This window comes from Mustela putorius, unplaced genomic scaffold (genome assembly GCF_011764305.1).
Source record: "Mustela putorius furo isolate JIRA1106 unplaced genomic scaffold, ASM1176430v1.1 tig00000151_pilon_pilon_pilon, whole genome shotgun sequence".
Lineage (NCBI taxonomy): Eukaryota > Metazoa > Chordata > Mammalia > Carnivora > Mustelidae > Mustela > Mustela putorius.
In genome coordinates this window covers 16,483,447-16,500,395 of record NW_025421296.1, presented here as the reverse complement: position 1 = coordinate 16,500,395, position 16,949 = coordinate 16,483,447, and the positions used below count along the sequence as shown (strand labels likewise).

Genomic DNA, 16,949 nt, shown 5'->3' with positions numbered 1-16,949 from the left:
CAGAATAAGAAACAATGTAGAAATTCTACCAATTGCTGGGTATGTCTTCTTCAATTACATATTCTGGAGCTCTGGCAATAATAATAGGATGGGTTCAAGAATCCCCTGAACTCACTGTGAGATGGGTCTGAGTTAAAGTTTCGCTTATCATCTAAACTTCAGAAGCCCCAGTGCTGAGGGACCAGTGTGATGTTTTGAATCTCCTAGAATTTGTGCCATGTCAGTTAAGGACTAGTATCCAGTAGTCCCTGAAAAGTCTGATTATTTTCTTTTCCTCAATGGACAGTTACCCTGGTGGAAGGCCATCTGTTTTCTTTTGTTTTTCCTTTAAGGAAAGCCGGAGAGACATAAACAGGGTCCTTTCCCAAGGGAGCCCACCCTTCCCCCATCCATGGGGTTCTGGACCTATAAACTGATTCAGATTTGGAAATTGATTGAAGGCCAAGGACTGTTTCGGTGATTCAGGATAGACTATTCCCTGGACCTACAATTCTTCTGCTTTTTTTTACCATGACTGTGAGGCAAGGATTTGCTCTAGGAATCAAACACTCTGTGGTCACTTCTGTGAGTTAGGCAGTAAACAGGTTTCCCATCTATTTCAGTTTTGGGAATACATAATCAACTTGCCAGTGCCATTGTGTCAGACCCACGAGAGACCAAGTGATATGCAGACAAGTAGGAGAACTCAGATTTATTTTATGCTGGCTGAGGGATGAGCTTCTGCTTGAAGTTCTGGGCCCCAGGCAATGGGGTTATAGGGCTTTTATAGAGGACTACAGGAAGTCAGGTTCCAAAGGCTATGCTGACTGCTGGTAGGTGGGTTTAACCTGGGGGAGTAGGGCCTGCTTTAGGCGGGAACAGTAGTGCAGGGAGCCTGTGGTGGGAAGCCTGTTACAGAAGCAGAAGTGAATGGTTCTCTCTTGCTCCCAGTAGGGCTCTGGTTATCTCTAGCTTATTGTTAGTAACATTCCATCTTCTGGGGCCTCCTGGCCTGGGTCTGCTCTGGGTAATTTTCCTCTTCAATAGGTTTCTGAGAGTCAGACTATTCTGATTACTGCTTTGCAGACTCTGATGTCCATTATGGTAACCATTCCCACTTTATCTTTGGTAATTAGTGCTGCCACTTGGCCCAGCCACTCCAAAATCCAATTACTCCCTGCATTTAAGGATCCCAGTTCAGTGGCAGCATTTTTCACTGTAACTTCTAACTCACAGAAGTGACCACAGAGTGTTTGATTCCTAGAGCAAATCCTTGCCTCACAGTCATGGTAAAAGTTGTAACTGAGTAGGTTTCACATGATACACTCACTCTGACACCCCAACCTCCCTAAGCCTTTGGATCTCATCCTCTGCATAAACCAAGGCAGGTCTGGCATTTTTAACTCTCCTGTTGTGGGCCATGTTTTGGTCCATGTTTTAACCAATGAGCCAAACTGATAGATCCCTTCTAGCCCCACTAGGTTAAACATTAAATCCAGAATCTGCTTCATGGGGCCATGTCAGTAAATTTGATTTAATTCAACTTTATGTTCTCATGTTCTCTCACCATTATCCCATATTCTTTTTTTTTTTAAATCCCATATCCTTAGTATCTATTGCTACACAATTCCTCAGAATTCTGTCTGTATAAATTGGGGAAAATATGCAATTCTTTTCACTGTAGCATACCTCTTCATGGGTCACACTTCAATTAGGAGTATTCAGTGCTGATATTTTATATATTTCTATCGCTATATTAGTGTTTTCTTTCATGGTTGAGGTAGAGTCACTGGTGCCTTTAATCAGATTAGAGAACAAATTCTGGAAATCCCAGAACCAATTCAGAAAACGCCTTCTTAAGGTTCTATTCCTCTAAAACCACTCTTGGTTCCAAAATCTGTATCAGGCAGGATTCTCCAAAGAAACAATCACTTTGCATGTATGCACATAAACATATATACATATACATAAACATAAATATTTATGTATGCATATGGAAACACACACATATATGTATGGAGAGAGAAACAGAGACAGAGAGGGAGACTTTAAGGCATTGGATATAATTGTGGTAGCAAAGCCTTCTTATTGATTGGATGAGGCTAATGCACATTATTGAGAATAATCGCCAATAATTAATGTAAGTCAACTGTAGGTTTTATCCACATTTACAAAGGTTTTTCAAAGCTGAACCTAGATCAGAGTTTGACTGAGTAATTAGGGACTATAGCATAGTCAATCTGACACATAAAGTTAACCATTACAAATACTAAGCCTTTATTTTATTCTAGAATCTGGAGGTTGGCTGTAGGTCAGTCTGTTTGGCCAGGGATGTGAGGGTGACTCTGCTTTACCCTATGTTCTGTGGGTCATTTAAAAAAATTTCAGTTTAGGTATGTCATTCTTTGCTCAGGCCAAGTGTATGGCAGCTTCTCGAGATGCAAGAAGTGCAAGAGAGCAGTGGGAACATGCCAGCCCATTTAAGAAATCAACACAAAATTGGCAGGAGTAAATCATGTGGTCAAGTCTAAAGTCAATGTATGGAGAAAATACTCCCTCCATGATAAATTTATGGCATGGAAGTGGGTGCCAAGAGAGATAGAAAATCTGGGTCAATCATTCAATTTTCCACAAGTGTTTACATATTTTAGCTTATGGTTAATTATAGCCTTGACGTCTTTCATTGTATCTGTAGAGAATCAAAAGTTATCAATATAACCTTCACTCAAATGGTAGTGTTCATCTAAAAGATATTCCTTTGCTGTGGTGTTTTATTTTTCGAGCCTATTTTTGTTACTAATTCAGATATATTATTACAGACATATTTGTCATTTACTAAAAGCTTCCCCCAAATATGAATAATTTATTTCTGACATCATATGCTGTCAGAAAAATAGAAACATAAATACATATATATATATAGAAAGTTATATTTATATAAATATAAACGGAAATAGGCTAAAAGGATCAGATAGAATTATATCTTTGCTTTCATTGGGAAGACATGTGGAAGTTTAGTGTAATTTTTCCTGGATAAATATTACTGGGTGCATCCTTACAAATGGGCTTTTCATATATATGTATACTTCCTTGCTGACCTCAGCTGACCTTGCTCTATCAGGATCTAAGTAAGTGGTTGAGTAAATAAATAAATAAATACATAAATAAAATGGGGGAAGAACAGGCACATCTTCTTTCCAATGTAATTTCAAATAATTCATGTAGACACTTCACCCTCAAGGAAACAAAGTGTAACTTCCCACTCCTTAAGTATGAGCTGCTCACAGTGACTTCTAACCAAAGAGTAAAGTGTGGAGAGAGGAGAAAAGAATAATTTACCAATGGGGAAACCTGATAAATAATATCCTAGTCATGTGGTTATAGTCAGCCTCTATAGTGATAAATCTTATTGACAGGTGGACCACTGATACAATGTGGTTAAATGATTCTAATGTCTGTGGTATCCTCCCTAAATCTCTAGCTCTAGTATAATCATGAGAAAAACAGCAGAATAATCCCAATGTAAGTACATTCTACAAATTACTGATTAGTACTCCTGAAAACTGTCACACTCATTTTAAAGAAACAAAGTCTGAGTAACAGTCATAGCCAAAAAGAGCCAGAGACATGGTGATTAAATATAATGTGTTGTCCTGGATCCTAGAGCAGAAAGAGGACAGGAGAAAAAAAAATGGAATCAAGTATGGATTTAATAATAATATGATAGTATTGATCCATCAACTTTAACAAATGTGCATACAAATGTAAGATGTTAATAATAGGGGAAAAAGGAATGTGGGGTATATGGGAAATCTTTGTGCTATTTTCACAATATTTAAGTAAATCTAAAGCTGTTCTAACATAAAAGTTTATACAGAAAAGTCTCAAAATTTTTAAATAAAAGAACTAAACAGCTTTTACTCCAATTTTAAATTTATAATCATTGAACATAGTTTTATTATAGTATGCAATGTATTCTTACCTAGTAACTTACTTGTTTCAAATCTCATAATAATATTTTTCTGAATAAACATTGATATTACTACCTAATATTTTGATGAAAGGTAATGGAAGATTCAAGAAAAAGAAAAAATAGTAGAGGTGCATGCATAATGTGTCATATTATTAATAATGTCTTAAAATGTATGAACTAATATTCAGCATATGAAACTAAACATGAGCTTATGTTTAGACAGATGGTTAAATAACCCCATGTTTATTTCTCTAGTTGCTTTTTAGTAGCAGGAAATTGGTTCTAGATAGATAGACCATGTTTTTATATAATTAATAAATATTGAAATTCTACTTTTATACTAAAGGCATAACTTTACATCAAAGTTGGGGATAAGCAGATATTTATAGTTTTTTTTCAACAGTTTTAAGGGCAATTCTGAAAAGTAATTGTTAAAACTAACAACTATCAAAAATTTAAGTAATTTAAATAGAGAGGGAGACAAACCATAAGAGACTCTTTAAGATAAAGAGCAAATTGAGGATTGATGGGGGAAGTGCGTGGGGGAAGGGCTGAATGAGTGATGGGGAGGAAGGAGGGTAACTGTGATGAGCACTGGGCGTTGTATGGAAGTGATGAATCACTAAATTCTACTCCTGAAACCAATATTATACTGTATGTTAACTAGCTAGAATTTAAATAATTGAAAAAAGAGATTACCATAAAAAAAATCTAAAAACAAAAAAGATTAAGTAACTTACATCATCAAATTATGATGTTTATCATCAAATTGCCTTTTATTTGTAAATAATTTGTTGCTCCCTAGCTTTACTATAATCAGACTGCTTGTGCATTCCAGGTCCACAACCCTTAAAACTTATTTAGGGAAAATACTCAATATATTATGCAGTATGTTCAGTTGACTATTGAAAACGGTCAGTCTCTTTTCTTTCAGGGTCCGTAGCAATGATCCAGTGACAGCATAAGTGAATTCCCTGCTCTATTTCACCAACACTTACTAAAAAGAACAAATAATTTACTGTAATATATTATTAAATAATTCACTGTTCCAAAGACTAAGAGAAGGATTAATTTTGAGGAGTCCAGTCTTTTACTATGGAATTCACCATACATTTCACTTAAAAGTCTCATTTACCTAAACTATATTATATTTTGGCTCTGTGTTTTTTCCAGTGTCAGGGTATTAAATTTCTATGACCACTCTTGGTTTTATTATCATATAACCAAAATAAAATTATCTAAAAGCATTAAAAATATGCACTTTATATGCATTTGAGTCCATGTTCACCATTTACGTATTATAATGACCACAAAATGAATCTGTGTTAATATTTCATACATCGATTTATCTTAATATTATTCACTCTGATAAATAGCTTGTTTCCTTACATCATACTGTTTGTGAATAAAATTTTGTTTCAGAGAAAATTATTCATGCATGCAGCTTTTTAATTAAAAAGAGAAAGATTAGTCAACCTTTTTTCAAGAGATAACCACATGAAAGGCAACTTTTAATTACTCCTTTGAAGTTTCTTTCCCAGTTGCAAACTCAGGTTTTAAAACGAAAGCTGGGAATGCGCAGAACACTTGAGAGAAGAGGTTTATCCTATCTCAGATCCTGTCTGAATGCTTATTGGAGTGGAGAGGTACATAGAAGTGCTCCCTCTGGGTCACACGGAGCCATTTACGGTGCACAAGGGCGGGGGTTAAGACTTCTTTCTTCTCCTTCTGCTCTTTTCATTGTACTCAGGGAATTCTTGTCCCTTACAGGTGGCCATAAACAGTTTGCCCAGAGTATCTGCTCCATAAATTGCTTATGCTTTGCTTTATTAGCGTTTTCCACTCTTACACTCAATGCTGTGCTTGATGGCTTACCATTTCTCTGTCTTTTCAGACGACATCTTTTGAGGTGCCGTAGCACATGGATTTCAGGACTGCCTGTGAAGAGGTATGTTACATGGCTTTCTGCTTTTTGAATAAGGGAAACCTGTTATAAATGGGACACACTTAGCCCTCTTTTATATAAGTGGAACACTGCTTTTGGTGGAGAGATGGGTGACAGGTCCATTTCAAATCCAAGGTACGGTCTGTTTTTGCAAGTCTCAAAAAGCCAGAGTGCCCGGGAAGCTCGGATTTTCACTCTTCCTTAAGAATACTGGAGCATATTTAATGTGATTAAATTGCCCTTCTCCATAAACTATGCACTTACTACATGATTTCAGGTAGTAGAAGTGTTGGAAGTAATTCTTTTCACATAAATGGTTATAAATTAGAAGATACTGATGTCCTTTTCAGCACTAAAATTCTACAATTTTATGATTCCAGTATTATTTAAGTATTTCAGTATTGTTTTAAGTATATCACACATAGCAGTTCAGATTCTCTGTAGAGCTGTCTTCACACTTGGTGTGAATTAAAGTGATACATTGCTCTTTCAAGGATTTTAAAGGCCATTCAAGTGAATAGTCAGTAGTGCATGGAGTTAGGCCCCAGGGATATAACCATTCTATCTTAGGAAAAAACACTATTTTACTAAACATGCAACATTCAAAGCATTCTTTCATTCTTCAGGCCAAACGCAGTCACTCATAGGTTAAAATGTTCCATATTTGCTTAAAAGGTTTAAAATATTTTTATTGTATATATAGATACCCCAAGAAAAACAACCATGACTAGATTACCTATGATACAGTTAAAAACAAACCAATAAACACTTGTTATTAACATTTTTAACAATAAACACTTGCTATTAACATTTTAGTCATTTGAGAGAGTGTGCACACATGAGCATATGTGCACCCAAGGCCAGAGGTGTGGGGGCAGAGGGAGAAAATCTCAAGCTGACACCTGGTTGAGCTTGGAACCTGATGTGAGACTGATCTCACCACCCATGAGGTCAAAACCTGAGCCTAAGCCAGGAGTCATTTGCCTTAACTGACTGAGCTACCCAGGCACCCTGCTTTTATATTTGTAATACTTAAGCTTAAGCTTTTTGTTTTCCAAAAGATTTTCTCTATGCTAACACTTTTCAAATTATTTTATAGTTATTTATTTACAGATCTCTCTTACATGCTACACTAAATACAATAATGACAATGTATAATTTATTCATCCTTTTAACTCAGCACCTATCAGTTCATATTTTTTAAAAGTAATTTAATGCTTTAGAAACTTAAATTTGAAAACTTACATTTTAATTATGTGTCATTTCTAGTGTTAAATACACCTCATACTCTCAATTTTGGATGTAGTAAGTCTATTTCCATCACTGTGTTATCTTATGTTTTAGGTAGTAAAAACACTCATCGCATGGATAGTTGCACGAATGAAATACAAACGAAAAACTTATGAGCGTCATGAGATCCTCAAAGACAGGATAGTGACCAAATACTATTTTAACACTTGGTTTACCTTGGACTCCAGAGACTGACTTAAGATTTATTTTTCCAACTTTTTTTTAAACAAAATTGTTTGATTCATTGATTTGGAATATATGTATATTAAGTATTATTTAAGGTTCAGATTTATTTTATTTTACAGTGATAATATCACTGTGATCATCTTACTGTTGCTTTCTGTAGACAGAAGTTCTTGTTCTCTTGCAATGAGTCCTTTGATAATTTCCACCATTTTAGACTGTCCCCAGGGTGGAGTTAAGCTGCCTCAGAACTGCTCAGCAGCAGCAGCCATGTGTCTTCCACACACTGGCTGGGTTGGCAGGAGTACAGAGCTATGAGATACTCTGAAGATGATCAAATCCCCTGCAGATGGATCAAAGTCATTGAGTGCAACTGAAATGTACAGTCTTAGAACATTTAAGTGGACAGAAACCATAAAGATAATTTAGCTTAACTGTCTCACTTCGCAGGTATAGAAATTGAGCAGTTTTATGAAATGCTAAGTCCCATTTAATTAATTAGTTAAAAGCAAAACCATAATGTGTAGCTTGGAACTCTTTAAGTTTGATCCTCTTTCTAAATTATGTTGCTGGAAATTATAATATAGTAAATTATAACGTTATAACATAGTCAAATATATGTTGAATAAAAGTTGTTTTCTCTTGACTGCTAAGATATTAAAGATGTAAATCTGATATCCACATCATTGGACAGATCTAATTGATTATAACCATACACATACCAGGAAGTCTCTTCAGTGAAAGGAAATGGAAGTATGTCTAGTTCCTATAAAATATCTTAATTTTCTAATACAAATCCTTTGTAAAAGAAAGGTTTATTAATTAAGAAGTTTCTCCCCTTAAAAAGAAAATGTTGCAATACTTTTAAGGAATTGGAATTTAGATGTCTGATAAAATGTAAAAATAAAGGTAGAGAATATAATTGGGACAACACAAAATTCACAGTTTGGAAGAAAAAGTGCATGTTATGGGCAGGCATAATTACTGATTCTCTACTTTTAAAAGTGCTAGCAAAATAATAATGTGTTAGGAGTGCTGTGTAGCTCAGTTGGTTAAGTGTCTGCCTTTGACTCAGCTCATGATCCCAGGGTCCTAGGATTGAGCTCTGCGTCAGGCTCCCTGCTGATTGGGGTGTCTGCTTCTCTCTCTCCCACTGCCCTTCCTCCTCCTACTCCTTCTGGTGCTCTCTCTGTCTCTCAAGTAGATAAATATAAATCTTTAAAAAAGTAAAATAACAATGTGTTCAAGAAGTAATTATGCTATCTTTAGTGTAGGTATTCCTCTTATTTCATTTTCCTCATATTTCATTCCTCATATTAATTTTCATCTATATTCCTTAAAATATTATTCACATCTCTGTGTTGACCATGAAAATACATATTTTCTATAACATATATTTAATAATTTATAATTCATTTACATATATAATTTAACTTAGTCCTTCACATAATAAGAGAATTTGTGACTATGATTCAATCAACAAATATTGAAACAAAGCTTACTCTCAAAAAACATTGTACTAGGTTCTACATATTAATAGCCCATAATGATAAAAATGGTATTAACTTATTATTAAGATCTTCTTGTGATAGCAACGTATGTGACGAGGTTAAATACTGTGATATTATTGAAGTCTCTACATGTGATGCCTAAATACAATTCTGCTTAATTGTTAGGTGAATATATTTATTCAATAAAAACCCCGAGTTCAGAAAAGGAAGCACTTGTTTGGATGGAGTGGTCTTGGAAAGCCTCAGGGTGAAGTGAATCATGTACTAGGGCTTGACAAATGGCTGGCATTTAGGCAAGGAGATCATGACTGGAAGTAATCCTGGAAGGGAGTACAAAATGCAGTTGGAGGCAGATGGCATCAAATGGCATTTAGTGCAATATTGCAATAATATGGTAGGGTATAAGAAATTACACAATACTTAAAACTATAAAGTTACAGAACAAATTAAGCTATATTTGGCAAGCAAAATATGGATATATCAAGGATACCTATAAAACTACGTGCAGGACATATATGGCCTCTGCACCCTTGTAGTTTGTAGTTTTTTTTATGTTTGATATTACAAGTGTTATATTTCCAGATTAAAGGAACATAGATTTTAAAGTTTCATGAAAGTGGTGGTGCCTGGATGGCTCAATAGGTTGAGTGTCTGACTCTTGATTTTGGCTCAGGTCATGATGTTGGGCTCTGTGCACAGTGCAGAGTCTGGCTGAGATTCTCTCTCTCCCTCTCTCTGCCCTTCCCCGTGCTCACACACTCTAAATAAATAAATAAGTAATAAATAAATAAAATCTCTAAAAAAAAATGTTTCATGAAAGCACATGTTCTTTCAAAGCCTAGAACCTAAAGAGGCCTTAACTTTTTAAGATTTTATTTATTTGAGAGAATGAGTGGGAGGAGGGACTGAGGGAGAAGCCGACTCCCTGTGGAGCAGAGAGCCTGAGGTGGGACCCTAATCCCTGGACCCTGGGATCATGACCTGAGCTGAAGGAAGACACTTAATTGACTGAGCCACATAAGTGCCCAAAGAAACCTTAACTTCTAAGTATGAAAGGAATCATAGCCAAGTTTTTAAAGTTCCAAGGTTTAAGCGAAGCCTAAATTCTTGTTAACTGTGAGGTCTGTTTGTTTAAAACAGAGTGAACTCATGTGAATTCATAAACACACTTCATTGATTTACAGAAAGCTAGCTGATGACTAGATTTTTAAAAAGTATTGCTTGTTAAATAATTAAGATGCATGGCCTTTTAATAGTCCTCTAAATAAACAATGTGGATTTTGTAAAATCCCCATGCAATATAGTATCATATATCAGGCACAGGAAAACATTTGAATCTATATCATTTTTTATGAACCATCCCTTTAAAATTTCAAGTTTTATGTATGTTTCATAATTTGCGTAATATATTGTATACGTCTACATAGAGCACATACATTTCTTTACTCATGTGCAATGTGTACACAGTCCACAAAGTTTGAAGACAAATGATTCTTATGTTAATAAAGAAACAGACTGGTACAGGATCTAAGTTTATAGTAAACTGTGCAGCCAATACTTATTTAGGTGATTTTTTATTGTTCAGCAGTCTGGGTGCATGGATGTGATGACTGCAGCCAGACTCTTTTAGGTTATGCTATTCTAGTGGCCACTCTCACAGTCTTGGTTCCCATTTTTAACCTTAAGCAATCTATGGGGGATAAGGCTACGCAGATTAAGCCTCTCCCCATATGAGACAGTGTTTTATGCATCCTCAGTAGCTTGCCTTTGATGGAAAAATCATCAGGTCAGAGTGGTCTCACTCACTTTACCCCCAGTGGTCATTGTTTGATACAGAAAAATAGTTGGTTCAAGATGATGACCTTCTCACAACTGTTTGTACTCCCAAAGGAGATTCTTGGTGACTGAAATGCTGTCTCCTGCTGAGAGACACCAGTGGCCATATCACTGTTTATAGAGAGATTGGGCAGAAGCATCCCTCAAATCATCTGTGCATGAGTGAAACCAGAGCAGTGGTTAAGAGCACAGAATCAGGAGCCAGCAGTCTGGGTTCAGATCCTGACTTCCATTCATCTCTGCTCCTCTGCTCCTTTCCTATCTATGAAAGCGGGTGCACTGGGTGGTTAGGAGGAACAAATGAAATAATATTTCTGGAAACACAGTAAACTTTATGCAAGTGGTCATTAAACAACAAATAAAAATATGACTGCATTTCACTAGTGATGGTACCAGTCCAGCAATGCTTCTCTGAATCAGAAGATTTCCCAGACATGGATTTTACCTATTTTTTAATCTACTGTACCAGTTCTGACTCTAATGCAGTTATTTACCAGCCCTCAACATCTTCTGCTCAAGGCTTATACATCTGTTAACAAAAAGTATGTGGTATCTTTCCCAATTCCTATCCATCTCCTTTTTGAAGAAATATATTTATAAAACATAAACCACTGTTCAGACTTCTCCAAGGCATCTCTAATACCTTTAAACTCCTGGAATATCACGTAAGGGCCTTGACCTTCCTCCTCTTCACCTGGCACCTCTTCTCCCTTGGCCTCTGCTGGATTATGCAGACTTAGCTCTGGGATGCATTCTCATGCCTCTCTCTTCTTGAATCATGTCAGCTACCCAGTCTCATACTTTCATAATTTTATTCATTTTCCCTCTTGAATAAAATAACTTTTGCCTCCTCTAATTCTTTCCTCAATTTATTAAGACAACCATACATTTTTTTAATCTAGAAAACCTTCTTTAACACCCCCCTTCCTCAAAAATATTTAACTCTTCTCTTTATGTTGCTCCCACATCTGATACCACATTGCATCTTATGCATGTATATATATTATATAAATAAGAACGCTCTGAGGTCAGAGACGATTGTCTGATTCATGTCTGAATTATTTGCAAATTATTTGCAAAATTGATGTATGTATGGGATTTAAATGTTTTCATGTACATAGCTGAATTTTTATAATAATAAATATGTAAAATCTATAAAATCTATAACCCCTAAAGAACTTAAAGAATTTAAGTTCAGTTTGTTTCAAGCTTCATTAGTGCTGTTTTCTGTTTTCTTCAAACAGCTATTTATGTGTGTATGTGTGTGTGTGTGTGTATTCATTTTAACAAAAGCTACTTCATTGTTTGTTCTCTTTAATTCTGTCTTTTCAGGACCCAAATGTGAGCGCAAAGTCTATATATTCTGTTTTGCAGACAACTGTCTAATAATTAGGGGACATTTTATACATTATTTGAGTGAATGGAGCTTTGACCACATCATATGTAATGAGAGAAGTCTCATAGCTATATTTTTGTCTCTCAAACTTTCCCTGGATGATCTTTGATATCTCTTTGATGTGTAACAATAATGTATTTATGGGCTCTCAGGGAAAACCCCTCTTTCATCCTCACGTTGAGACAGAGCATTATTTGTCATTGCCAGATATTCCATTACACTTCTGGGAGAAAATTGGCTTGACTATACTGTGCATTAAAACATCAGCAAATGTGCTCAATTATGTTCACTTGGCTTTGATACTATTTTATACCCTCCTCTTCCCCATGCTACCTCAGAGAGTCCTGATGTTGGCTCCCAGCCAAGATCACATTGTAAGCATGAAAGACGTTTCTCTGTGAAAAAGGTAGAAAATTATGTTCTATATTAAGGAAAATATCATTTGCCTTTGCTGAAATATTTTTGTCCTCTAGATGTATCCACTTGAGTTATGCTCTAGAATAGATTAATCGACACAATTTAGTGAGTGCCTGCTGTGCGCCAGTCTTGTAAAGGAGGAAAGAACACCATCCTTGCTTTTGGAAAAGACTTGTTTTTTTCTTAAAAGATATCATAACACTTAGGAAATAATTACAGACAAATATAAGCCCATAGTGATAAAGGGTATGATGGTATGTATTAGCATATGGGATAAAGCTATTTACAGAGGAATTATCTTTAGCAGCATCAGTATCTAAGTATGTTCCCATTTACATTATGAAACATTCTTTTAAAGAAACAAACTCCTAGCAATCCATATGTAAATTTATATTCCAAGAGAAAACCTGGTATTATTGCCTAGAATTTTACACTCATTAATACTAAGGATAAATACATATTTCTATAAACTTATCCTTTTATCCAAATTAAGAATGGCTTAATAATTATTAGATGAAAATACAGTTGCCAAAGTGGTCATTGTTCCTATTGACTTTCTGGTGCAGAATGACAGCCAGTGATTATTTTCTGTCTCAAAAAATTTTCCTTTTGTATTTCTGACAAATGAGAACCTTAAGTGCTCTTACTAGGAGGCATATTTCTTTTTTTTTTTTATTTTTTTCCTTTCATTGTTGCAAAATTCATTGTTTATGCACCACACCCAGTGCTCCATGCAATACATGCCCTCCTTAATACCCACCACCAGGCTCACCAAACCCCCCACTCCCCTCGCCTCCAAAACCCTCAGTTTCTTTCTCAGAGTCCACAGTTTGTCATGTTTTTTCAGCATATTTCTACTTATCTGGGTGAATATTATATATTTTCAGGAGTAATGGGATTTGTGGGTTTCTTCAGTGATTACTGAAGTGATTACTGGTGGAAGGCTATCTAGTGCAAGTTCAGCAGTTTTCACAGGCTATTTTTATAATTTCCAAAAAAATATGTGAAGCAAAACAGTGGCTTGGGAATCATAGATTTGGGGTCCTAAGCCAGGCTATGTTTTTATTTATTTATTTTTAAAGATTTTATTTATTTATTTGACACAGAGAGAGAGAGATCGTAAGTAGGCAGAGAAGCAGGCAGAGAGAGAGAGAGGAGGAAGCAGGCTCCCCATTGAGCAGAGAGCCTGATACGGGGCTTGATCCCAGGACCCTGGGATCATGATCTGAGCTGAAGGCAGAGGCTTTAACCCACTGAGCCACCCAGGCGCCCTCAGGCTCTGTTTTTAATTAATTGTACTAATTTAAGCAATTCACTTCTCCCCTTTATCCTCATTTTCTCATCTGTACTGCGCGTGTGTGTGCGTGTGTGTGTGTGTGTGTGTGTGTGTGTGTTGGCAAATAGGAATGATGAAATTGTGGAGGATAAAAATGATGTTAAGTAGTTTCTAAATCCTATGATAGAGGCAGAATGTAGATTAGTGGTTGTGTGGGGCTGGGGAGGGCTAGGGTGATGCATGCAATAGATTTTTTTTTGGAGTTTTGAAAATGTTCTAAAATTGATTATAATGATGCTTACACAACTTTGTACGAAAAACCATTGTCTTATAGATCTTAAAGGGTTAAATTATATAGAATGTGAATTATATCTCAATAAATCTCTTATCAAAAATTTTATATTTAGATAATATGTATTAAACAAAACTTTATTTTTCAAATCTAGTATATAAACATACTCCTTATTCTCCTAATCTTAGTGGGTTTTCTAACAAATCTCCATTACCTGAGGTCTACTTCATGTGAAATGGTTAACCTTGTCTCTGTTTCTATATTAAGTATTATGTTCCAGATTTATCAGAGTGCATTTTCCTTAGCTCTCAAATGCTATTCATCATGTTTTGCTGTGAATAGCCCATAAAATTATATTCTATAACCTAAGTAAATTTTTTTTCCTCTGTTTTGTTCTTTTCTTGCCTGAAGACAAAGACAGGGATTTGTTTGCTGCAGGATGGTAATCAGGAGCCTTTCAAAGTCCGGCTGCACCTAGCCAAAGATATTTTGATGATCCAGGAACAGGATGTGATATGTGTGTCTGGTGAGCCTTTCTATTCTGGTGTAAGTAGCTTTCCTTCTGTTGAACTCTTTTTTTTTTTTTTTAATTTTTTTTGTTAATAAAAATGCTTATTCACAGAAAGTTCATAATATATTATTCTTTTACTTTCAGAGCATAGTCAATCCTCCTGTATGTAATTTTTGTTGACATTATTAAGTAAGCAATGTCCTTGTATAAGTACCAAACCTAGGTCCACAGCCACCTATCAGGGCTCATCCTTACACATTAGAGCATCCCATTGACTCCCAGTTGTTAAGTGGCTGCAATGACACTTGTATAATCTGATCTTGAGAAAGTGCATCTACCTTTTCATACAGAGGACTATCTGAAGACAGTGCACAGTAGTTTTTCCTGCCCCAGTTTTCCCTTGTATCATATTGGACATTTGGAGGTGGCACAAACGTGGAGCCCAGTGATTTGCATTTGGGAAGTGTGAGACTTTAAGTGGCAATCACTGGACTCAATATCAATGCTTTTCCCCAGGAGATTGTGCATGAATGATTCCCTGATAGAATTATGCCCAAGTGTCATAGTAGTTTCTGTCTAATGTCCTAAATGGTTGGCATATTACCCTGCTGCTAATCCAGCCTCAGAAAGAGCCATAAATTATCAGTCAAAACTCATTGATCTGCTCACGAGCACTGAAGTACAGCTGTGGAAGACATCTTTAGGTGAAATTAGATTATATTGGACAAAACAACTTTAGCATTAAAGAGGACAACTTTAGAGTTCATCATTTATTATGTAATAACATTAAAGACATTATTTTAACAGTGTTGCCAAATATGATCTCAGAAGAAATTACAGCAAGTAACAAACAGTCTGCTTCCTGGATTCCCCAGACATCTATAGCTATTTAGCACAAAGATTTAATTTGTAGCTTATTAACAGACTTACCTTGGAGTATTTTGTTGGTGGTGAATAATGCTGAACTTGAGTTTCCACCTCACTTCTCACCAACATCCTATGGGAGTCACACCAGGTCCTAAATCAATAGGCCCTTGCTAACTAAAGATAATGGACATTTTGCAGACTGTTAACTCTTCTTTTGTCACAGCTGATTTAAATCATCCTGAATCATGGGTCTGGCTGTCAAAGATGATTAAATTGTTCTTATGGAGTGCCTATTCTTCCTTTTAGTTAATAAAAGAATGGCAATCAATGGTTGATTTCTCCTTCCCTCCCTCTTTCTTTCCTCTTTCTTTCTTTCTTTCTTTCTTTCTTTCTTTCTTTCTTTCTTTCTTTCCTTCTTTCCTTTTTACCTTCCTTCCTTTCCTTTAACTCCTTCTCCTCCTTCTCTCCGCCACCTATCTCTCTTCAGTGAAACAATATGATTAATATAACTCTCTGGAGTGAATATTTTACACAAATTCTACATCAGTGAGGTTGTAATTTTTAAAATTCAGTCTATTAATACTGAAATAACGTTACTGATTTTAAACTATGCAGTAAAAATAGTTAATACACAAAAATGTAATCTCTTGTTTCAAAAGAATGCTGGGAAGAACTTGACAGAATTAAGACAGAATTAACACTAGGAAGAACTTGACAGAATTAAGACAAGAAGAACACTGGGAAGAACTTGACAGAAATATCCTATGATAATGTCAACAAATGCAAAAAAAATTGACAAAATTTGACAGTCATTCATAAGAAACACTTTCAACAAAGTCTGGATAGGATGGAACTCCCTTAATTGAATAAACCCTAAAGAATACTTCTCACTAACATTATAGTTTCTGAGTTTGTAAGCAAGTCAAGGATCATCACTTGCTTCATTTTTACTCAGTATTTCTTTGGTTATACAGTAAGTTGGGAAATGGATATAAATGGCATAACAATTGAAAAAGAAGAAGTAAGGGTCTCCTAGGTGGCTCAGTTGGTTAAGCGACTGCCTTCGCCTGAGGTCATGATCCTGGAGTCCTGGGATTGAGTCCTGTATTGGGCTTCTCCCTCTGACCTCTCTCCTCTCATGCTCTCTCTCTCTCTCAAATAAATAAATAAAATCTTAAAAAAAAAAAAGAAGAGGTAAATAGCTCTATTTTAGATGTCAAGATGGTGTATGTAGAAACCCCTAAGAAATCTGCAAAAATAGAATAACATAGAGACGCCTGGGTGGCTCAGTTGGTTAAGCAGCTGCCTTCAGCTCAGGTCATGATCCCAGCGTCCTGGGATCGAGTCCCACATCGGGATCCTTGCTCCGCAGGGAGCCTGCTTCTCCCTCTGACTCTGCCTTCCACTCTGTCTGCCTGTGCTCGCTCTCGCTCTCTCTCTCTGACAAATAAATAAACAAAATCTTTTAAAAAA

At 35.9% G+C, this 16,949-nt stretch overlaps 1 protein-coding gene across 1 annotated transcript in view; it reads left to right on the top strand.

Annotated features, from left to right (window-relative positions):
- The window catches only part of SNTG1 (syntrophin gamma 1), a 948,474-nt gene that overhangs the window by 568,234 nt on the left and 363,291 nt on the right, over positions 1-16,949 (top strand). The window contains exons 2-3 of the mRNA XM_013047405.2: positions 5,847-5,900; positions 14,510-14,644. Coding sequence (XP_012902859.1) covers positions 5,874-5,900; positions 14,510-14,644 — 162 coding nt within the window. The 5' untranslated portion in view covers positions 5,847-5,873. The remainder of the gene's footprint in view (positions 1-5,846; positions 5,901-14,509; positions 14,645-16,949) is intronic.